We start from the raw sequence: 22823 nt of genomic DNA, 5'->3' as shown, positions 1-22823 counted from the left end.
CCGCTCCATCAGTCCGGCCGGCCCGAACTCACCGGCACACAGATCCCTCAACGAATGCTCCTTCGGATATGGGCTTGGAGACTGAAGCCATATAAAGACCCCGCAAATGTCCCACTCAGTTTGTCCCAATGTTTCCCTCGGCACATCCACCTTTCTCCCAGCTCCCAGCCACCAGCGAACACGAGTCCCTGAGAATGGAACTGCCTCTGACCTTGACTGCACACCTGCCCCACCCAGCTGGGCCCCCACAGCACCACGAGGTGGGGGGAGGCACCAACACCACGATGTGACAGTGCCAGGGGCCGGCCAGTGAGCCTGCTGAGCGGGCCATCACGGATCCCGCCTGTCCTAGTCGGCCACAGGTGAACTGCTAACCTGCGTGATGCTGCCGCCCCCACACTGAAACAGGCCCCTGTGTGCCGTCCAAGAGGCCCCAAAGCTGAGGTCCAACCGCGTTCTGATCCCGGAGGCCCAGGGCCCTGCCCCTCCGGCTGCCAGCCAGTCAGAACCAGAACTAGGGGGACACGGCTCAAGGACGCCACAAGGGCGCCTGTCACCAGGTCCCTGTGGGAGGCAGGACAATGGATACTCTCCCTCCCTGTCCGTGTCCCCAGATGGTAGCCGACCCTGTGGTCCCCCTCCCGGTGTAGAAGTCCCTCTGCCACAGGCGTGGGGAGCTCGCAGCTCAGCACCACCTCTCTGAGTCATCCCCACGCCTCCGGCAAGTGCAAGTCCCTGCAGGAAAAGCCCGGAGCCCCCACCCACCCAGGGATGCCTGCCTGCACCCGCAGTCCCCGAGCCCAGCAGGTGAGCACCCGGCCGCTCTGGGCCTCCCGGCATCCACGCAAACCCCACACGTGGAGCCTGTGCTGCTTCAGAACTCAGGGTCACTGTCACAGGCCCCACCCCAGGGGGCGGGGGGGGCCGCACAGGCACCTCCACACTTAGGTCTCGGCTCTGCATCTCCTCGGAGGTCGCACAGGACCCCTTGGCCCGCCACCCCGAGGGCACCGTGTTGGAGTGGATTCATTTTGAAATCTGATTTCCTAGAGTTCGGCTGACCTAGTCTGAGCCCTGGGTGGCAGGGACAAGCCCCGGAAGGTGACAGCACGTGTGCCCACGGCACAAAGGCAGAGAAAGTGAGAGAGGTGGGAGCTGGCTCCCCTTCTGCTCCTCCACCCCCAACTCCCTTCCTGATCCCTTTCTCCTTGAAATCCCTCAGGTGACTGTGTCCCCAGGGGACGCCGCCCCGTTCGTCTAGTAAATAAAGCTTGTGTCCGAAAAGCAGGAGACAATAGGGAACGCGTCGCAGGATCAGACTTTCCTGGGTGAAGTACTAAACCCTCCCCTCCGGACATGCGCTCGCCCCGACTGGCCTCACCCACCTGGGCGGTGAGCATAGGTGTTACCGAGCAAGCCAGTGGGCGGACATGCCAAGCTGTAGGACGCTGATGGGTGCCAGAAGTTCACAGGAAGGACACCTGGCTTGGACAGGGCTGCCAGGGCAGGGTGAGCCCTTGACGCGGGGTGAGCCAGGCGGCGGGGAGCAGGCCGCCCACAAGACGCCCAGGAGGCCGCAGGGCCCGCAGGGGCGGCATCACGAGCTGCACACTGCCACCGGGCATCTGTCCCATGAGCAGGTGCCCCGAGGGAAGGGTCCCGGGCGACCTAGATGGGCTCTTGGCGCAGGAACTCACTCGGCAGCAGCCCCGGTCTGGGACACAACATGACCTCGGGACCTCGGGGCCGAGTCTAGAGCGGCGGCCGAGGCTCTGGGAAGTCAGACGGGCGGCGGGGACAGGATTCCATGTAGAAACAGAAGGGGAGGGCTGAATGAAGCCTCAGGCCCAGACACATCTGTCGGGTCCAGGTGAGGGGGCAGGAGGTGAGGAAGATGGGGGCGGAGCCACACTTAGGGACCATGGACGGAGGGCCAGCCGCAGGGACAGCAGACGGGCTGGCGGGTCAGGACGGGGCCCGGCCAGCGCCAGCCAGGCACAGCTGGGCACAGCCAGGACTGCAGGCCCAAGGCTCCAGGGGACTGTCTGCCTAGGTAACAGCAAGGGGACCCACCCGGCCTGCCTTGCCCAGGACTCCCGCATTCTAGGACTGCAGTCCCACATCCCGAAGCCCCTCGGGCCCCGGCACTAACTCTAGTGCCCACCTAGACGGGGCACACATGGCATCAAGGCAAAGACCCGAAGACTGTGTTTCCAGCTCTCAAGGCAGAAGCTCCGGGCTCCGTGCCCCTGCAGGCGGGCACACCGACCTGGGCCCTGGCTATGGGCCGCCCGCCAGCCCCCGCCCCCGCCCCCCCCACCACACACCCCCTGAGGATGAGTGTGGACACTTGCCTCCCCTCGCCGGACCGCCACCCACCTTGCTGCTAAAGGCAACCAGGCCCGATCCGTTGCCACAGATAAGTCTCATTTGACAAGATCTCTTCAGGTAACAACAAGGTAAACCAAAAAGCATACAGTTTGGGGGGGAGGAGAAAGTTCTGCAACTACACGGAATCAACGCTTGTGCAGATTGTGTGAAGGTCCTCAATGCCACCGTCTTGTCCACTCAAGATGGCTCAGTGGGTGCATTTTGTGTGCAGCAAACTGTAGCCCACACGTAGCCTGCCCCCAGGCATCGGAACCACAGGCAGCTGGATGGGCTGGACCGCGATCCTGGACGCGGCTACTGACAGCTAAGGGTATGTGGAGCCGACCCACACGACCCCATAGGACCCCAGCCTCTGGCAGCATCTACACCAGTCTCATCTCATCAAGCCAAACAGGACAGAACACACTTTCAAAGCCCCTTCCGGTCGCTCAGTGGTTGAGCATCTGCCTTGGGCTCAGGGCATGACCCCGGGGTCCTGGGATCGAGTCCCGCATCGGGCTCCCTGCATGGAGCCTGTTTCTCCCTCTGCCTGTGTCTCTGCCTCTTTCTGTGTCTCTCATGAACGAATAAATAAATAAAATCTTTAAAAGAAAAAAAAAAGCTCCTTCTGGCCACGTCAACACCCCCCCATGGGGTTCCCAGCCATCCCACTGCCCTGTGCTCCCTCGCTCCCCTGGCAGCAGAGGCCCCTCTCTCGGGCTCTCACCGGTTCACAAGGGCAACACCCAAGAGCCGGGACAGGATGCTGTGGCGCTAACCACTGCTCATCCCTCCCTACTTCTGAAATCCACCTGCCGCTGACCCCCGGGATCCCCCCCAAACCCATGTCGTGGCTGGGCCCGCCACAGGATGCTCCTCTTGGTTTCCCCAAGCAGCGGTTGTAAGGGAAAGACTCGGAGGCTGCGGTGCTCAGCTTCCTGGAGCTCAGATGTGGAGACACCATTTCTGTGGAAGAAGAATCCAGAGTGTCCTGGACCAGGTGGGCTCCCCCCAATGGCCCATGGCACAGAGCAGGGTGGGGGGGACCCCTCTGTGGGCTCCCCTGCCTCACTTCCCCAGCTGCAGGGAAAGGAGCCAGCCCGTTTTCACGATGTTCCAAATTCACTTCTGGTCAAAACACACCAGGCCACTGGGCAGTACCAACCAGTGAAGGGAAAACAGAATCCCAGCCACAAACAATGGCTTTCCCAGGCCAAACCGGGGACTCTCGGACAGCTGTCATGACCCTAAAGCCTTCGGCTTCCTGCCTCCTGGTTTTCCCCCCAAACAGACTCATCTAGCACTTGTCACTTTCTATCTGGTGGTAAGCAGCGCGGCCGGGGTGTAGAACCCAGTCCCTGAGCAGTGTCCCCCACCCCCGGGAGCCCTGCCCCAGCCCATCCCTGCCCCAGCCACAGCCCCAGCCCCTGCCGCTGCCCCAGCCACACAGCCCCTGCCCCTGCCCCTGCCGCTGCCTCAGCCCCAGCCCTTGCCCTGCCCCTGTCCCAGTCCCAGTCCCAGCCCTGCCCCAGCCCCTGCCCCTCCCCTAGCCCCTACCTCTACCCCTATCCCTGCCCCAGCCCCAACCCCAGCCCCTGCCCCTCCCTGCCCCAGGCCCTGCTCCAGCTCCAGCCCCTGCCCCTGCCCCAGCCCGTCCCAGTCCCAGCCCCTGTCCCAGCCCCAGCCCCAGCCCCTGCCCCTGCCCCAGCTCCAGCCCCGGCCCCTGCCCCAGCCCCAGCCGCTGCCCCAGCCTCTGTCCCACTTTCTCAGGCATCTGGCTGCATAGTGCAGCGCCCTGGCAAACACGCTATAACTCATGGCTGGACTTCCTGCCCTGCACACATACACACCCCTGACCCCTGACAGCCACGTGCCGGATGCATAGGAAATCGCTCAGAACAATAAACTTTCATATTTTCCATTCTCTCCTCTTTGAAGATCTGGGGAACTCTGAATTATACGTTAGAGAATTTTCCATGCTTAGGGGAGAGAGCTAAATTGAAAAGGTGCCTCCCACAGCCGTGTCACTCGGCAGTGAGGCACAAAAGGCAAAGGCAGGCCGCGCTGTCATCGCTTCAGACCGTGCCTCAGTGCCCCACGCACCCCTGTGCCGTTGCTCATGCCACACGGGCTCTGCACCCTGCTCCTTCCCAAGGGATGCCCAGAGGCAGGAGCGCTCAGCCCAACGCCGCTCGTACCCCTCGAGTGACACAGGGAGTGGGGGGCCTGTGTGAACACGACCCAAGGGGAGCCTCGGCCTGTGCGCTATTGGGTCTCACGGGAGGAGCCCGAGGGGAAAAGAGGACAGAGGCACAGCATCCGGATGGGCCACGTGACATCACAGTAAGGGAGACCGAGGCAGTGCTTCGGGTGCTCAGCGGGCCAAACTGTGGGTCCCAGGGACAAAGCAGAACTCCGACGTCCCACTGAACACAAAGGCATCAGAGCCACCACCTAAAGGTGAAGGCAGGTGCTGTGGTGGGTTAAGCTGTGGCCCCCAAACATGTTACGTTGAAGTCCTAACCTGCAGCACCTGCGATGTGTGACCCGTTTTGGAAATAGGGCCTTTGCGGGTGATAATGAAGATTTAAATTAAGGGGGCGCCCAGGTGGCTCAGTCGGTTAAGTGTCTGTTGATCTAAGCTCAAGTCTTGACCTCAGGGTCAAGCCCCGTGTTGGGCTCCATGCTGGGTGCGGCTTCTACTTTAAAAAAAAAAAAAAGATATAAATGGAGACGGGGTCAGAGTGGGGAGTAGCTGAGCCGGTAATTCAGTAGGACAGGTGTCCTTACACGGGAGAGGGCGCACAGTCCACACGCAGGGAGGTGGCCACTTGACAAGAGAAGCATGGGGGGACCCGGGGCCAGCCAAGGAGGCAGGAAGGGGCCTCTTGCAGAGCCCTCCCTCCCAAGGCTGCCCCGCCGACACCTTGATTTCAGATTTCTGGCCTCCCAAACAGTGAGAGAATAAATTCCTGTTGTCCTAAGCCACCGGTTTGTGGTGCATGTTACAGCCCCAGGAAGCTGACACAGCAAGCCTGTCACCTTGAGGAATGGGGCCAAACAGAACCAGCCCTGGCCCCTCACTGAACCTGACATCCATCCCGTCACAGCCCCTTTGGCTCCCGGGGAACCCTGCATCAAGCCAGGTGGCAGCCTATAAAGATCTGTAGGTGAGGAAGACCCTTCCAGAAGGTGCGCAGAGCAGGAGCTTGGGTTACGTGCCTTCACATCACACACAAATCCAAACCTCAAACCCTCTCTGTACACAAGCTCCAGAAGGAACAAGGGGCCAAGGAGATGCCCAGCAGGGACCTGACACAGCTCAGCCAAAAGCAATCCCAAGACGCCGCCCTCATCGCCGCCGCAGACCTGACCCCTGGCCGTACCACCTTGCAGACCCCAGCCCCCGAGCCCCAAAGATAATTCTGCTCAGCACCAGTGAGCTCACCTCCCTCCCCAGAAGCTGCAGCTTGCAAGCCCCTAATTGGGGCCACTCACCAACACCCAGGTCCACACCTCCCACCGTTCAGTAACACCCACCGAGGACCCTCATTGCTCCTGGGCTCCCTGAGAAGCATCTCCCCACCGTCCTCACCTGCAGGGTCCCCCTGACTTGCCACGTCCACTGGCTGACCAGGGTGCTTACACGGAAGTAAGCTCCCCCCGCATCCCATCTTAAAAACAGGGCAGAGTGGGATCCCTGGGTGGCACAGCGGTTTGGTGCCTGCCTTTGGCCCAGGGCGCCATCCTGGAGACCCGGGATTGAATCCCACATCAGGCTCCTGGTGCATGGAGCCTGCTTCTCCCTCTGCCTCTCTCTCTCTCTCTCTCTCTATCATAAATAAATAAAAATTGAAAAAAAAAAAAAACTTAAAAAAAAAAAAACAGGGCAGAGTCACACAGAAGACTCTGGAACTCCTCACTCAGGCCACCTCCCCTCCCAGGAGCTAGGAAGTTACAGACAGAGACAGTGCACGCTTGTGATGCTCCGAGGGTCCCTCCTCACCTCTCAGGCCATCGTCACGGAGCTAACACTGTGTCCAGTCCTCTCAAATGACTACCCCCCCAACCTGTGCCACGGAATATTCCGGTTTTCCGAGGTTGCTCTAGCAGCTCTGGTGACAGTCACCTGTCCTCTGGCAGTCTGGGACAGCAGAGGACACCCTCACGTCGCTAGCTTGCAAGAGCCGACGTAGATGGCAGTGAAGCAGTGACGTGGGCCACCAGGCGGGCAAACCCCCAAGCAAGGCGCTCGGTGGAAACAGCCAGATGCAAAAGCCTACACAGTGTGTGATTCTGATCAGAAATCTCCAGAACAGGCCAGTCCACAGAGACAGAAAACTGGTGCCTCCCAGGTTTGGAGCAGGGAGATGGGGAGTGGCCAGGATGGGTCCAGGTTTCCCTTCAGGTGTGACACAAATGCTTGGGGACAGAGGCGGGGACAGAGGCGGGGGCAGCATATCAGTGGGAATGCACCAAATGCCACGGAGCTGTGTGCTGTGACACGGAGAATTTCATCTCAATAAAAATGAAAGCGGAGAAAGTTCAAGCCCAACTGTTTAAACATGTTAAAATTGCCAATAAAAATCCGCCTAGGCCTGCAGGCTGACCCGGTCACGAGGAGAGGGGGCTGAGGGGCAGGGTGGGGTTGGTGACAGCAGAGCCCCCCCTGTGCTCCCTGAGCAGTGGGGTCGGGCCTGAATCTCCAGCCCCGAGCCCATCATCGGCCTCCCTCCCAGGCTGGGCTGCAAGGCACTGGGGTCACCTGCGTGCCCAGGGCCCCGAGGACCCTTCTTCTCACCCCGGGCTTCTAGAACAAGGTACATGTTCATCTTGCAGCTTCGAATACCTAGTCAAACACCAAAGAGATTTCACACATGTTCAGACACCAAAGTTACACTAAAGCACCCACCCCTTTTGCTGTTTACGATGTCAGGACACCAGTGGAGAGTCTGGAAATGCACAGAATGAGGGCCCCGGACAGGACAATAGGGGGACGGGCTGAGCCACTGAGCTCCGGTGCAAACAATGTGCCCGAAACCACAGGCAGAGGCACCTGCTCCCACACGTCCAGCACCTAAGTGATCAGAACGGTTTTATTAGCACTTTTTTATTGTAGTAAAATACAAACAAAATTGAAGATTTTAAAACATTTGAACAGTTGGTGGCTTTAAGCATATTCACGCTGCGGTGCGACCATCACCTCCATCAGTCTCCAGGACTCTTCATGTTGCAGAACTGAAACCCTGTCCCCTTTAGGCACTCACTGCCCCCTCCCTCCCCCAGCCCTGGGGCCCACCATCCTACCTCGGGTCTCTGTGAACGCGGCCACCCTAGGAACCTCATTATCTCCTACGATACGTGTCCTTTCATGCCTGGCTTATTTCACGGGGCACAATGTCTTAATTTTTCATCCATGTTGTAGCACGGGTCCCAATCTCCCTCCCTTTCAAAGCTGACTAAAATGGGACTAAAATCCCATTGTAGGAATATGCCATTTCTGCTCATCCATTCATCTGCCCATGGACACTTGGGTGCCTCCACCTTCTGACTATCACGAACCACGTTGCTGTGAGTACCTTGTTGTTGCAAGTACCTGATCCAGGCTCTGCTTTCACTTCTTCTGTGTCTATACCCAGAAGTGGGATTCCTGGATCCTCTGGCCATTCAATGTGTAGTTTTTTGAGGAAGCGCCATACTGTCTTCCATGGTAACTGCGCCATTTTACATCCCCACTAACAGGGAGTGAGGGTCAAATTTCTCCCCATCGTAGCCATCCCTTATTTTCTGCTCTGTTTTGCTTTTATGATCGCCACCCTAAAGGTGTGAGGTGGTGTCTCATTATGGTTCTGGTTTGCATTTTCCTGAGGAGGAGTGATGTTGAGCATCTTTTTCATGTGCTTGTTGCCCACGTGTTCGTCTTCATTGGAAAAACCAAGTCCTTTGTCCATCTTTTAATCGGGTGGTTTCTCTCTTGTTGAGTTGTAGGGGTTCTTTAGGTATTCTAGATAGTAACCCCTTACCAGATCCATGATTCGCAAATACTTCATGATAGCTTTTAAATGAGGTAATTTCTCAGCAGCTGCAATGTTCATGGCAAGAAAAAGTTTTCCCAAGACACAGCCACACCTTCAGGCTGGGTTTCTGTTTTTCTCTGATCCTTCGTCTATAAAACGATTACAGGGTCGGAGTCAGGATGAGGGTCCTGGGTGATGACCCTCCCACCATCTCATCTCAGTGGTCACTGAGGCCCAGAGGGGGCTAACTTGACCAGTGTTAGCAATCAGCACCCAGGGTGCCACCTGGGCTTCACCGCCAGGGAAACCTCATGCTCTTTCCGACACCAGAGATGTGTCACAAAGCAGCCAGGGACAGCTGCGGGGACCACGGCCACATGTGGCTGTCTCCAAAGTGGGGCTGCACGGCAGCTTGAACAACCTTACTCTGTGAAAACCATCCTTTGACAGTCAACTTGCTGATAAAAGTTTATTACCCTGCAAGAGAGTTCTTATCTCTGAACGCTAACACAGCATATGACTTTGTTTGAACTAGCTGCTGTAAGTTTACCTTAACCAAGTATCACTTAGATTCGGTATTTTTTAAACCCCTCCCCCCAAAAATACAGAACTAGAAGTTGAAACAATTGAAAAAGAAGGAAAAATTCTGATTGATGGAGAGAGGGAGAGAGGAAGGAAGGAAGGAAGGAAGGAAGGAAGGAAGGAAGGAAGGAAGGAAGGAAGGAAGGAAGGAAGGCCGGTCTTGGCCAGCACAATCTGTGCTCTCGAAGCTGGAGGGCCCCAAGGGCACATCAGCGAGTTCAGCGTGAGCCCCCGGCGCTGTCCACCTCCCCGCTGCCTCTGACTCTGACCACCGCACAGGTTCAGGCCCCTCCCCGCACCTGTGCACATAGGTCCCACACTCCACAGTTTCCTATGATACAGCTCTGGAGGCCCCACGAAGACTCCGGGACAGCTGCCAGGACCCCCTTGCCCTCATCGTGCAGCGGCTGCATCCCTGCTCACCTGGAGGGCTCCCGTGGAATCAGGCATGATGCACACATGACCCACAGCCCTCCTGTTTGGGGTCACCCCACACCTGCATCCCCAGGGCTGCCGTTCCACATTGCTCCTCCTTGCAGGGCTTAGCCACTGGCCCACGGTGGGGTCACCTGTGGTTAGAGACCCGGACCACAAAACGGGAGCCTGACTGCCTACTGCTAGGGGCTCTGCAGCCTATGTCTTTGCCTATAAAATGGGAAGTCTCTGGATTCTGTAGAGATGACAAGGTGGGGCTGTGGGGGGGGGGGGGGGATGGTCCACAGCCCCAAGCAGTGTAGTGATGGGGCCCTTAGATGACCCTTGGGTGGCCTCTTGGGGCATCGTCCTGGCTCTGAGACCAGTATCCCCCCAGGTCCGCAGAGGTCAGGCACTGACCACTTGACCTCAAAGTGGAGAGGAGGAGGGGGGCAGAGGGTAGGGCCAGAGGAGTGGAGGCAGCACAGTGCCATGGAGGGACCGAAAGTCTGCACACTCTCAGCAGAAACGAGACAACAGGTGAGGGGCGGCCGGAGGACAGGGCAGGGCTGCGACGCGGCATCACAGGGCCACACAGGCTGGTCCAACAGCTCAGGGCCTCAGTGGGACTCCCGCAGCTATTGCCTTCTGAGAGCAGGGCTCACTGGCCTACTGGCAGGAGGCCACCCCAAGGCCACCCGTGGCTGGACCACACTGTCCCCTCAAGTTATCACAGGCACCTGAAGTCCCTGACCAAGGCTTGTTCAAAACAGTTGTGGTCCTAACATCCTGCAAGACACATGGCCTCTGCCTCTGGGGGAAGAGGCGGGGGGGTGGGGGGCAGTGCGTCACAGCACCAAGCTCCCCTCCATCGGAGTCGCCTGCATTCCCCTCCAAGGCGACAGGCCTCCTGTACCGTCCTGGCGTGCTGGAGCAGCAGGGGAGGCAGAAAGGACAGACGGGCTCAGAGGAGGAAAGGCCTCCACCAGGCGGTGCAGGAGGCCGTCCTCGCACCTGCTCAACCAGCAGCCAGAGGGAAAAGTCAGGCCGCAGCAAAGGGACCGGGTGGAGAAGGCCAGCCCGTCCCTCCGTGTCCCGACAGCACGGCATCCCCACACCCTGTGGATGGTGCCGGCCAGCCTGTGCAGGGGGGAAACTGAGGCACACAGCCATGTGCAGCTCCATGTGCAGACAGAGGGTGCCCTGGGGGGAGGCCTGGGAAAGCCAGTGGGGTCCCTCAAGGCCAGGAAGCCCCCCACCCCTGGGCCACCGTGGAGAGTCGGGAACAATCTGAACATCCCTGGAGAGCAAACCTGCGCAGTCAGCTCCGCGGCAGCTATGAGCCGGGCCTGTGAATCCGACAGGGCTGGTGACAGGGCTGGTGACAGGGCCAGCGGCTGGGCGGGCTCCGCTCACCTCTCACACTTCCACAACCACAAAGCAGGGCGTGTGTCCTTTCCCACCCGTTTCCCACCTGGAAGGTGGAGGGACTCTCCCCCAGCCCACAGGGTTGAAGCAGAAACCTGGGCTTGTCCTCCGCGATGGAGGAGCCGCCGCAGGGTACATCCCAGCAGCCACAGGGGGTGACCCGCCACACACCTGGCACCCTTGACATCATGATGTCCACTGGGTGACCCTACAAGCTAAAGGCTTCTGTGACCCCTTTCATGGGAGGGCCACAGTCCACGGTCCACGATGTCCCGGCCCCAACACGACCCTCTCACTACGGCGAAGGTTGCTGGGGTGTGTCAGGGTGGCTGGAAGGAAGGCTTACACACACGATCCGCCTCCAAAGTGGTTAAACTATGTGTGTGCGTACATATGTGTATGTGCATCTATGTGTATTTGTGCATATACGTGTACCTGTGTCTACATGTCTATATGTGTCCACACGTATGCATGTGCATGCATGTCTCTGCATGCACATGTGCATATTTGTGCGTGCCTGTGTCTAGATGTATGTCTACCTACATGCATGTGTTTACATGTGTCCACATGTATGTATATGTGTGTGCATGCATGTCTGTACGTGCACATGTGCGTATTTGTGTGTGTACCTATACCGAGGTGTAGGTCCACCTGTATGCATATGTGTTTACGTGTGTCCACATGTATGCATATGTGTGTGCATGTGTGTCTGTCCATGCACATGTGTATTTGTGTTCTGTGTGTACCTGCGTCTAGGTGTATGTTCACGTGTATGCATACATGAGTGTCTGTGCATATGTATTTGTGCGTCTGTGCACGTGTCTATATCTATGTCTACATATGTGTCCACATGTATGCATATGTGTGCATGTATGTCTGTATGTGTGCACGATTGTGTTTTGCATGTATGTGTGTCTGTGTACCTGTGTTCACTGCATGTGTGCATGTATGTCTCTGTGTGCACATGTGTGTACACGTCTGTGTGTGCGTTTAAGAGAAACCCTGGCCCATCTCCAGGACATCAGGAGACGCTCACTGGAGTGATAGAACGATGAAGGGCTGCTGACGGGCTTTTCCCAGCTCTGGAATGTTCACACCCAGAAAGGGGAACAGATCACCAAGGTCTTCACAAGTTCTTATCTGAAGCAAAAGCACGAGAACACAGCCAGGGGAGCAGACCTCTTCCCCCGGGGCCACGGCCCCAGCAAGGCCCGGAGGGACCCAGAGTGGGGCCTAAGGGGCGTCCTGTCTTCTGTGCTGGCCTCCCCTGGTCCCCTGCGGTCTCTGCAGGGGGACCCTCCCTCTAGGCCCCTCGGGCTCAGTCCATGAATAACCGACAGCCAGGGCACAGCACCCACAGTGTAGACAGAGCAGCCCAGCAGACTCACAGGGGAGACGCAGAGGGGGGTCCCTGTCATCCCCCACAAACTCAAGGCCAGTTCCCTGCCCCTTACACCCTGAGACCCCACACCTTCCATGCTTCCTCAGGCCACCCCAGTGACCCTCCCCAAACACTCAGGGAGCAGGGCTCACTTACCCCCCACCCACCCACCCCCAGGGTGCAGGAATCCTACGGCTTTCCTACGAACCTGTGTGTTCAGGTTACAGGAGGAGCAGAAACACCAGAGAACTATTACCCCCAAGGCTGCGAGCAGAGAAGAATCATGCCAGATTCGGGAATATTTTCCACACGCCCAGCCCTACACGATAAAATCTACTTCTGTTTGCATCCGAGTGCTGGCAGGGTGGAGGCCCGTGGCCCCATGCCACACAACACGCCCCTCGGGGCATGGACGAGGCTGCCAGGCCCAGGCAGCCACCGTCCCGACCCGCTTCCTTGACGGCTTTCTGCTTGGGGCTGTCACATGGGCAGGTGTGCACGTCTTTCCAGCAGTGGCTGGGGCCATGGACGGAGCTTGGGCGTCCCCAGCACACCAACACCCCAGTCTATTTCCATACAGGAGCTCTGTCCCGTCCCCCCCCCCCCCGTCCCCCCCCCCCCCCCCCCCCCCCCCCCCCGTCCTTCCAAGGGGTTCACCTGCCTGCAGCCTTTCCTACATTTAAATAACAATCTCCCTGTCGCTCTGGGTGGTAGGTGGGACCACAAGGAGACTTCAGGTCACCACGTAATCGGTGCTGAGATAGGATGCCCTGGCCCTCCTGTGCATCTCTGTGGCCTTGGCCCTCCTGTGCATCACTGTGGCCTTGGTCCCCTGCCATCCTCCCCTGACCCTCTGCTCCCCCATCACAGGTCCTGCGAGTCAAAGAGAAGTAGAAGGGACCGTCCCCAGCAGCCCTGTCTACACTCAGCTTGGCCACTGAGGCTTAGTCCTCACCCCTGGTGCCCCTGGAAGGTCTGGTGCCTGCACTAGGTGAGTACCTGCACAGGTAGGTAGAAGGACCAGAAGGCCTGTATGGTGCTGTGTTAACCGGTCAGGTCCTCCAGACCCTCATCTGAGCCTGGGTCACTGCAGGCTCCGTGTCCCTGTGGTCACCCCACCTGCCCTCAGCCCCATAGGCTTGTCCTCTGCTCCTCCGAGGGGCTCCCCAGCCCCACCACTCAGCTCTCACGGGGGCCACCAAGGACCTCCCTTTGGTTAATTCAAGTTACATCTCTGTCCCCAGGCTGGCTACCCAGCCCCCATAAGTGATCCACTTTGGGACCCCACAGCCCCCGGAGCCCTGACCCTCCCGTTGTCCCCTTGTGTGTGGTTATTCCTGAGCAGAGCCATCACTGCCCAGAGGCCACGGGGGCCATGGCTCCTCGAGGCCACACCGGGGTCCCATTCCTGTCACACGCATCCCCTGCCCAAATGCCCTCACGCTCCTGCAGACTGGTCACTGACCACCCCCAGCAACAACTGTCCTATCACCCTGAGGCCATGCTGACCACCTCTGGCCAGGACTCCAGCTGGTCTCTCCTGCCCAGACCTATGTGTCCAGCCATCCTAGTGACAATGGTCAGAGGTGCCATAACCATACATGGTCTCGTGCCCCCCCTCCCAAAGTCGGCCTCCCCTGCAAGGACCCCCAGCTCCGAAGGGGTACCTCCCTCATCTCACCCTCGTGCTCCTGGAGCTGGTTTGTTCTGGAAAGCACAGCCTGAGAGAACATGGCTTGGAAGCCACCATCCGGGTTCAAATCCCGGGGCTGCCCTGGATGTGCCGTCAAGCCTCCAGGGCCCTGCACCGGGCAGGATCATGCCATGTGCAGGCAGGTCGCACCTGGGGAGGCCCTGGTGCGCGAAGCAGTGGGCTGATCAAGCCTGTCATTGCCCCCGCGTCTCACCATCTAACCTCACAGACCCCACCTTGTCCACCCACGCTCCTCAGCCACCCCCACGCCTCCCCCGGCCTCCGAGCTCACTGCAAGGAGCCACCTCCCCATGGGCAGCTCAGACACACCCGAGCCTCCAGCGAGATCTCCCCCACCAGCCACCGAGCCCTGCCCCCCGAGTCAGCCCTGTGCGGTTCAGGGGGCTCCCCCCCACACCCTGCTCACCTCCTCCTGCATCTCCCCCTCCTTGATGGCAGTTGTGTGTTCACCGCGTGTACTGGCTCATCGGCGCCCCCCGAACTCCCTGGAGAGCAGGGCCACGCTGGCTCCCGGGGCCGGCATACAGTGGGTGCTCAGTAAAGGGACAAACACTCTTTTGTTTCTGAAAGTATGCTAGCAAGTGGCTACCCCCGGAGTTACGGGGAAGCCCTCGATGCTAGCAGCTGTGAGAAGCACCCAACCCTCCCGGGGCGTGGGGTGTCATCGGGGAGTCGGCTCCACGGCTCACACGGCTTCAGCAGCTCCAGCCTTTCCTCATCTCACGGTGAGGGACCCTAACACTAAGCGGCAGACACAGCCTGGCACGGTAGCCCCCTCTCTACTTCCTTGTCTGCAATCACCTGTCGAGAATTCCCCGCCATACCCTGTATCTTAACCAGGCAAATACTTTCTAAAGCTTCACGAGGCCTCGGCGACTTCATGCCATATACTCCCCACCAAGGTCAACGACGGAAAGCTTGCTCGACCTTTATATTTTTTAAGGAGGCTCCACGCTCAGCACGGAGCCTGACGCAGGGCTTGATCTCAGGACCCCAAGATCAAGACCTGAGCCGAGATCAAGAGTCTGACGTTCACCCCACTGAGCCACCCCGGCGCCCCGGGTTTGCTCAACCTCATTTCACCACGTTGCACTATTTCCCGGCGTGTCTGAATGACTCGCTACCCCACACGTTCTAGTCCCACATCCGCGGATCTGCAACGCCCACAAACGCAGGCTCATTTCCCACCGAGGGCCACGTCCTGCCCTAACCCCACAGGCACACACATGTTCTGGCCGGATTATAAATGTAGACCTTAGTAAAAGCTGACATCTAGAAAGATTAGAGAAAATTATTCAGTGCTTGAAGGGTCCTGCTGGGTTAGCAGCTGGACCACTTTGAAAAATGCAAACAAAAAAAAAATGCAAACACGATTTTTATAAAACGTCCATAAGAAGGTCCCAATCACAGAATTTTAAACCTCGTTCAAAAACTGCCATGTCAAAAAATAAGCATTTTGTATCGCTGGATGTCCTCCAAAAATGGCAGTTATTTGAATGTGACTATTTCCTAATTCAAAAGCATTTTCAAATGGTGTTCTGCTCTTCAGCGGCTCTGTAAACCAACTACCTACTCACAGTCAAAATGCTTGGGCTAAATAAAACCCCTAACCTGGCAAAAGGAAAGGCCATCCAGGCCCCCCCAGGCAGGGAACTCCCTCCTGTAAGCACTCCCAAAGAAGACCTCCCCAACCACCCCCAGGAGGCTGGCCCTCCCCGCTGCAGGCCCTCCTCCCTACAGGTCCTCCCCCCCTGCAGGCTCTCCCCACCTGCAGTCCCTCTCCTCTGTAGACCCTGCCCAAGCAGGCCCTCCCGGCAGCCCTACCCCCTTCAGGTCCTCCCTGCAGCCCCACCCCCACCCCCCCCCCGCCCCGTGCAGGCCCTCTCCTCCGTAGGCCCCCTTAGGCCCGTAGGCCCTCCTCACTCTGCAGCTCTCCCATGCCTGGCCACCTCAGGCCCTTCCCAGTGTGCACCTTCACAACAGGCTCCTCTGCTGGGTGCACACAGCCCTTCCTGGCCTGGCTCCCACAGAATCCACTCCTCCATCCAGCACCCCCAGGGCAGTAATAACGCATGTCATCTTGGAGGCTTTAGGGCAGGGCTGTAAATTCGGAAAAGCCAATAACACTTCAATGAAAACAGGGTGTGAGTCCCAAACAACAGCTTTCCCCATTGTTTCTTCACAAAATCTAAGAATCCACTCTACCTCCTTCAAAGATAGATCTTTTTGTTCTGTGTCGTTTCTACACAATGCTCTGCTGTTTGGAATCACAGATTTGAGAGTTTACAGCCTTTGCTTCTCCGGAACATTCAGTAGCAGGCAAGTGGTCTGAGGGCTGCAGAGCTTCCCAAGGTGCCCACTTCAAACCCCAGCAAGGAGTCAGCACTGAGCAAGGACTTGGCGCTGGAACAGTCAGCTTAGCAACGAATTCCTCGAGCATTTTCTCTCCAGCAAGAAGCATAACACTGCTCACCGCCCAGTTACCAGAGGAATAAGTGTCAGCAGTGCAAGAGTTTATAAAACTGTTGCTGTCTAATTAGAACCCAGGGAAAGGTAACCATTTATTCTTGGGGAGCCCCACCCCTGAGGCCCAGTGCCTGAATGGCACAAGCCTTCGTCACCACAGGGTCAGAGCCCAGCACCCGGTCACCAAGACAGTCCCCTACGGAGCGCAGATCCCCAGCCCGCCTTCGACTGTGGTCCTCGCGACCAGCCGTGGGCCCTCCAGGAAGGCAAGCAGCCCTCAGTAACTACCCTCTTGTGAACGAAATCCAGCCTAAGCCCTGTTATCCGGCTGCCATGAGAGGGGGGGGCGCATTCCTGATGCTTCGGATGCACACCACATCCCTGCTTCCGCATCCACCGTTCCCACTAAAGCCCCATGTGTCCCCTATGAAACCAAAACCCCGTGATGTTGCCAAGTCATTTCTACACGGGGTATTTTCCACCCCGTTTCATCTAGCAGATAAAGTAGCATAAGGGAAAAAAAAAAAAAAAACTTCAAGAAATGCAAATGGAATTTAGGAAAGAGACTTTTTTTGTAATTGGTCGTTGCTTGGAATACCCATAACCTGGTTAACAATCTACCCCACGGGCCTCTTCCATATTCTCTACTCATATTCACAACCTCACAAAACCTAACATGTTCACCTGCAGAGAGACTGTGCCGCCAAAATCCACGGTGAAGGATTGCATCACTCCAAAACTGGACCTGTAAGTCCTGGATCTTATGAGCAAACAACTGAAGCTGGAACCTGTTTGCCACTCTTGGCGTATCATGAGTGATAGCCACCCATGAAAACAAAACAAATCAGAAAATCAACTTTTTAATTCTTGAAGGGCTCCCACCGTGATACTGTGCCCTAATAACTTATTGTTCAAAAGAGTCAACCGAGACAATTGACTCAAACAACCCCCGGGCTCCAAGCTTTTGTTGGTGATGGTTTGGTCTCATGATTAAGATCACCGGCCTGCACCAGCTGACCACGTCCTCAAACAGGCCCCCTTAAGGAGCCGCTGTGTCCCCCAATTCCCACACCCTCGACCTGTGCCCTCTCCCTGGCCCTGCAGGCCCTGCCAGGCACACGGGAGCCTACAGCATGGAGGATCAACGCTTTGCTGCCGAGCATTAGCCCGCTGGGCTGAGACCACCTCTCCTGCTCACCTCCAGTCCCAGAGCGGGCCAGCCGGATTCCCACACCGGCTCCACCACCAAACTGGGCAGGCCTCTCCGTAACACCCAAATTATAAGCCCGTGTCCAGGAGCAGAAGCCAAGATCAAACGAGGCTATGCTTTTCAAAGAGCTCCCAGACAGACGGGCACACATGAGCCGCATTGTTATTATCTGGAGGAGACAGGAAAAGAGACACCGCGGGAATCAACTCCAGTCATATTACGGGGTGACTCAGGGAACCATCCAGCAATTTCCAACCAGCACAAGGGGCGGGCAGTGACCTTTGATCTTGCCAGACAGGCAGATGGCTGACTGCAGAGCATCGCCAAGCAAACCAAGACGACTCCGATAACCCCGGAGAGCACGTTTTAATGGCACAAGCCAGAGCCGCAGCGTGCTGAGGAAGGCGCCCAAAATGCCCGGGTCTTGAACCTGAAGCAGCCCAGGCCTGCTCCCGGCAAAAATGCTGAGGGAAGCAGGGCCGTACCCCTCCCACTCCCTTGGCCTCGGTGGGGAGCACGCCCCCAGCTCGCGGCACCAACCATCACACCGGAGGCCACAAAGCCCCAGAGTTGCCTGGGCCCTGCCCCGATGTGCCCCAGCACGTCAGGCGCCCCCTCTGCCCCCGCAGGTCCCTGCGGCTCCCCAGGCGGCCCAGCGGGAGCCCTGGGGGCCACTCACCGGAAACGGACACCTCCATGAGCGCCTCCAGTGGCCGGTTGTTGTCCAAGTCGCGGCTAAGCTGCAGCTCGCCGGTGGCCGGGTCGAGCAGCAGCAGCTGCAGCTCGTTGCCCTGCAGGAAGGTGTAGTTGAGGCTGTCGGAGAGGTCCGGGTCGTGGGCCGGGATGCGGCCGATCACGCCGGTGGGGAAGCTGTTGGACTTGTTGGTGACGTAGTTGTTGAAGAGGATCTGGAAATCGGGCAGCACGGGCGGGTTGTCGTTCTGGTCCAGCAGGCGGATGTGCACCGTGGCCCGGCTCACCAGCGGGGCCGAGGTGGCCTGCACCACCAGGACGTACTCCCGCCGCACCTCGAAGTCCAGCTCAGCCAGGGCGCGCAGGTCCCCGCTCAGCAGGTCCAGCTGGAAGACCTCCGGCACGTTGCCCTCCACGATCTGATACATGATCTGGGCGTTGGGACCCTCATCAGGGTCGTTGGCACGGATCTTTGCCACCACTGACCCCACCGGGCTGTTCTCCTCCACAAACAGCTCCAGTTCGTCCCTCTCAAACACGGGGGGGTTGTCATTGATGTCCAGGACGCTCACCTGGATTTCCACTGAGGCGCTAAGGGGTGCTGGGCTCCCCCGGTCCACGGCCAGGGCACGGAGGTTGTACACAGCCACATTCTCCCGATCCAGCCGGCGCTGCGTCCGGATCACACCGGACGTGGGCTCGATGTAGAAGTCCCCATCACCGTCGTCCCCACCCTGGAAGGTGTACAGCAGGCGGCCATTGGGGCCCGAGTCCCGATCGGTAGCAGAGACCTGGAGGACGCTGGTTGATGGGGGTGCATCCTCAAAGACGGACCCCTGGTAGAAATCCCGCAGGAACCGGGGGGCGTTGTCATTGGCGTCGAGGATGAGGATCTCCAGGGAGGTGGTGTCGGACTTCTGAGGGATGCCATTGTCCCGAGCGGTGATGGCCAGTGTGTAGGCGGCCTGGTCCTCATAGTCCAGCTCGGTCATGGTGTAGATGGTGCCAGTGTCTGGGTCGATGCGGAACTGCGGAACGGGGTCCTCCAGCACATAGGTGATGCGCGCATTCTCACCCGTGTCCTCGTCGGTGGCACTGATGGTGGCAATGGAGGTGCCCACCGGGCGGTCCTCGCTGACGCTCACGGTGTAGTGCGAGCTCTGGAAGACCGGCCGGTGGGTATTGGCGTCGGTGACGTTGATGAAGACCTGCGCGGTGTGCGAGCGGGTGCCGTCGGACGCGGTCACCGCCAGGACGTACTGCCGCTCCTGCTTGTAGTCCAGTGGCAGGGCCAGGGTGATGAGGCCGCCACCACTCTGGCTGCTGAGGGCGAAGCGGTTGCGGGTGTTGCCACCTGTGAGCTGGTAGGTGATCACGCTGTTGGCATCTCGGTCGCGGGCCCGCAGGGTCAGCACGCTGCTCCCCACGGCCGCGTCCTCATTCAGACGCAGCTCGTATACGGGCTGGGTGAACACCGGGTCATTGTCGTTTACATCCAGCACCGTGATGGACACACTGGCAGAGGAGCTCATGGGCGGGGAGCCGTGGTCGACGGCCTCCACCCCAAAGCTATAGTGCTCTATCTCCTCGCGGTCCAGCTCCGCGCACACGGTGATCCAGCCGGAGCTGTTGTGGATCTGGAACGGGAAGTCCGGAGGAGAGCCGGGGTCCTCGGTCCCGGGACCCCCACTGCCCAAGGAGCTGGACGCCGTGTCCACCAGGCGATAGCGCAGCCGGGCGTTCTCACCTGCGTCCGCGTCCACCGCCTGGATGTGCAGCACTGAGTGGCCCAGAGGCACGTTTTCCAGCACAGCTGCCTGGAAAGGGCTGCTCACAAAGATGGGGGCGTTGTCGTTGACGTCCAGCACCTGCACCAAGACCAGCCCCGAGGAATTGATGAGGGGAGGCCGGCCGCCGTCCTGGGCCTTGATGCGGAGCGTGTACTCCCGGACGGCCTCGAAGTCCAGCGGGTTGATCACGTCCAGGCTGCCGCTCAGGGAGTGCAGGTAGAACTGGCCCTTCAGGTTCCCGCTGACGATGCTGTAGTGGATGGCCGCGTTCTGGCCCTGGTCGCGGTCGGTGGCCCGCACGCGCAGGACAGGTGTGTTGACCGCCACGTCCTCGGGCACCTGGACCACGTAGCGCTTCTCGCCAAACTGGGGGTAGTTGTCATTCTCATCCTCCACCACGATGTGCACGGTGGCGGTGGCGCTGAGCGGGCCCGGGTTGCGGCCCTGGTCGTTGGCCTCCACCAGCAGCTGGTAGGCGGCCGCCTCCTCCCGGTCCACCGGCGCCCGGGTGCGCACCACGCCCGAGCGCGCGTCGATCTCGAAGACGCCCTCGGCGCCCTCCAGCAGGCGGTAGCGCATGTTGGCGTTGGAGGGCGCGTCGCCGTCGGTGGCGCGGATGGTCAGCACCTCGTAGCCCACCTCCAGGTTCTCACGCACGCGCTCGCGGTACTCGGACTGCTCGAAGGCCGGGCTGTGGTCGTTGGTGTCGCTGACCGTGACGGTGAGGTAGGTGGCGGCCGAGCGCCGCGGCCAGCCGTGGTCCAGCGCGCTCACCTTGAGCACGTGCGTGTCCTTGGTCTCGCGGTCCAGCGCGCGGGCCGTGCTCACGGCGCCCGTGGCCGCGTCGATGAGGAAGTAGCCGTTGGAGCGCTCGTCGAACAGGGCCTCCATCTGGTAGCTCAGGCGCCCCGCCTCGCCCTCGTCGGGGTCGTGCGCGCGCAGCTCGATGACCGCGGTGCCCGCAGGCTCGTTCTCGGGCACCGACACCTGGTAGCTGGGCAGCGGGAACTGAGGGGCGGTGCTGCCGCCCGCGCCGCGCCGCGCCCTCCGCGCCCCCCGGCCCTGGGGCCGGCCCTGCGCATGGCTCGGCGGCCGGCTCCCCACCCGGACCTCGCCGGCCCCGCGCCGCGGAGCGCACAGCAGGCGCAGGCGCAGGCGCAGGCGGGCCGAGCGCCCCGGCCGCGGGCCGCTGCAGGCGGGGAGCCGGGTCGGGGCCGCGAGCGCCCGGGGCAGCGTGGCCCCGCCGCCGGGGGCCGGGAAGCGGAGCACCGCGCCGGGCGGCGGGCCGGGGAGCGCAGCGCTCAGCTCCGCGCGGGGGGCCGCTCCGCGCCGCTCCCGGGCGCCGCACCCCGGGCCTTGTGCGCGCACCCTCGAGCGGGCCCCCGGGCGGACCGGCAGCGGCAGCGGCAGCGGGCGCCCTCCCAGGCGCCCCCGCCCGTCGGCGCTCGCGTCCGGCGGCTCCCGCAGCGCCCGCGGGGTGCGCGCGGCGGCCGGCGCGGGGGCCCAGCCCGCACCCGGGGCGAAGGCGCGGGCGCCGCCGGGCGCGCGCAGCTCCCAGGCGGCCGCTCGCAGCCCCAGCGCCGGGAGGGCGGCGGCCGCGGCCAGGAGCAGCAGCGCGGGCAGCGCGGGCGGCGGCGGCGGCGCCATGGCCCGGAGCCGGAGCCCGAGCCCGAGCCCGAGCCGGGCGCCCGAGCACAATCCATGCACCCGGCGCGGCCCCGCATGCACCCGGCGCGGCCGGGGGACGGCTCCTGCGCGCGCCCCGGGCCCGCGGGGCGGCCCGCGCCCTGCCTCCCCGGGGGCCGCGGCGGGGACTCCGGGGGCCGCGCGCCCGCTCTGCCCCGCAGCTTCCACCTCGAGCGCACTTTGCCAAAGTTTGCGAAGTTGGTTTCAAGATGGCTCCTCCGCGCGTCCCGGGAGGGCGCCGCGCATCAACCTGCGGCGGCCGCGGCTCGGGCGGCTCCAGGTGGCCCCCGCGCGCTCCGCCGGGCGGCGTGGGGAGCGGGGCGGGCCCGGGCGGGGCGGGGGCAGCGCTCCGGGGCGGGCTGGGCCGCAGCGCGCCGCTCGGACCCCGCGGCCGCTGCCTGGGCGGTGCGCTCGGCCCGCGCCCCCTCGGCCGCGCTCTCCCCGCCCCGGCCCGCTGGGCCCCGCCCCCGGCCCCGCCGCGTATTGTTCAGCCCGGGGGGGAGCCGGCCCCGAGGTGCGCGCCGGGAGGATCGCTATGGAGACGCGGGGGCGCAGCCGGGCGGGGGCTGGAGGCTGGGCCCACTCCCCTGCCGGCCTCCCCGGGGGGCGGGGCCGAGGGAGCCGGGCCGGGAAAGGCGGGGCAGGGGGGCCCCCCGGCGGCCGCCACCGGCGGGGCGGCGGCTCCGCGGGTCCCGGGGGCGCGGCCCGGGCCCCCCGGCCCCTCCCGCGGCCCCCCCGCCACGCGGGCAGAAGCGACCCGCGGAGACCGCCGCCCCGGCCGCCGCGCAGGTGGACCCGGGGGGTGCCCGGGAGGTGCCGGGAGGTGCCCGGGAGCGCCCGGGCGGGGACGGTGCGGCACGCGCAGCGCGACGCCGGAGACCGCGGTGCTTCACCGACAGAACTTCCCTGGACCTTGAAACGTAACCGGCAACCGACCGGGTTCGGGTGCCACCGGGCTGAAAGCGCAACTTTGAAAGGAAGAAGAGAACAGCCCGGGGTGACATTTGGGATGTGGAGTGGGGACGTTGGAGACGCGCGGTGCGGTCCCGGGGCCTCCGGCTCCTCCCAAGCC

At 61.0% G+C, this 22823-nt stretch overlaps 1 protein-coding gene across 1 annotated transcript in view; it reads right to left on the bottom strand.

Moving 5' to 3' along the window:
* Positions 1-21768, bottom strand: part of CELSR1 (cadherin EGF LAG seven-pass G-type receptor 1) — a 134127-nt gene extending 112359 nt beyond the window's left edge. The window contains exons 1-2 of the mRNA XM_072842665.1: positions 21762-21768; positions 18262-21630 (exon numbers count right to left, since the gene is read on the bottom strand). Of these exons, the coding sequence (XP_072698766.1) occupies positions 18262-21630; positions 21762-21768 (3376 nt within the window). The remainder of the gene's footprint in view (positions 1-18261; positions 21631-21761) is intronic.
* Between the last annotated feature and the right edge of the window lie 1055 nt (positions 21769-22823).

This window comes from Canis lupus, chromosome 11 (assembly GCF_048164855.1).
Source record: "Canis lupus baileyi chromosome 11, mCanLup2.hap1, whole genome shotgun sequence".
Classification (NCBI taxonomy): Eukaryota; Metazoa; Chordata; class Mammalia; order Carnivora; family Canidae; genus Canis; species Canis lupus.
This window is presented reverse-complemented; position numbering and strand designations above follow the sequence as displayed.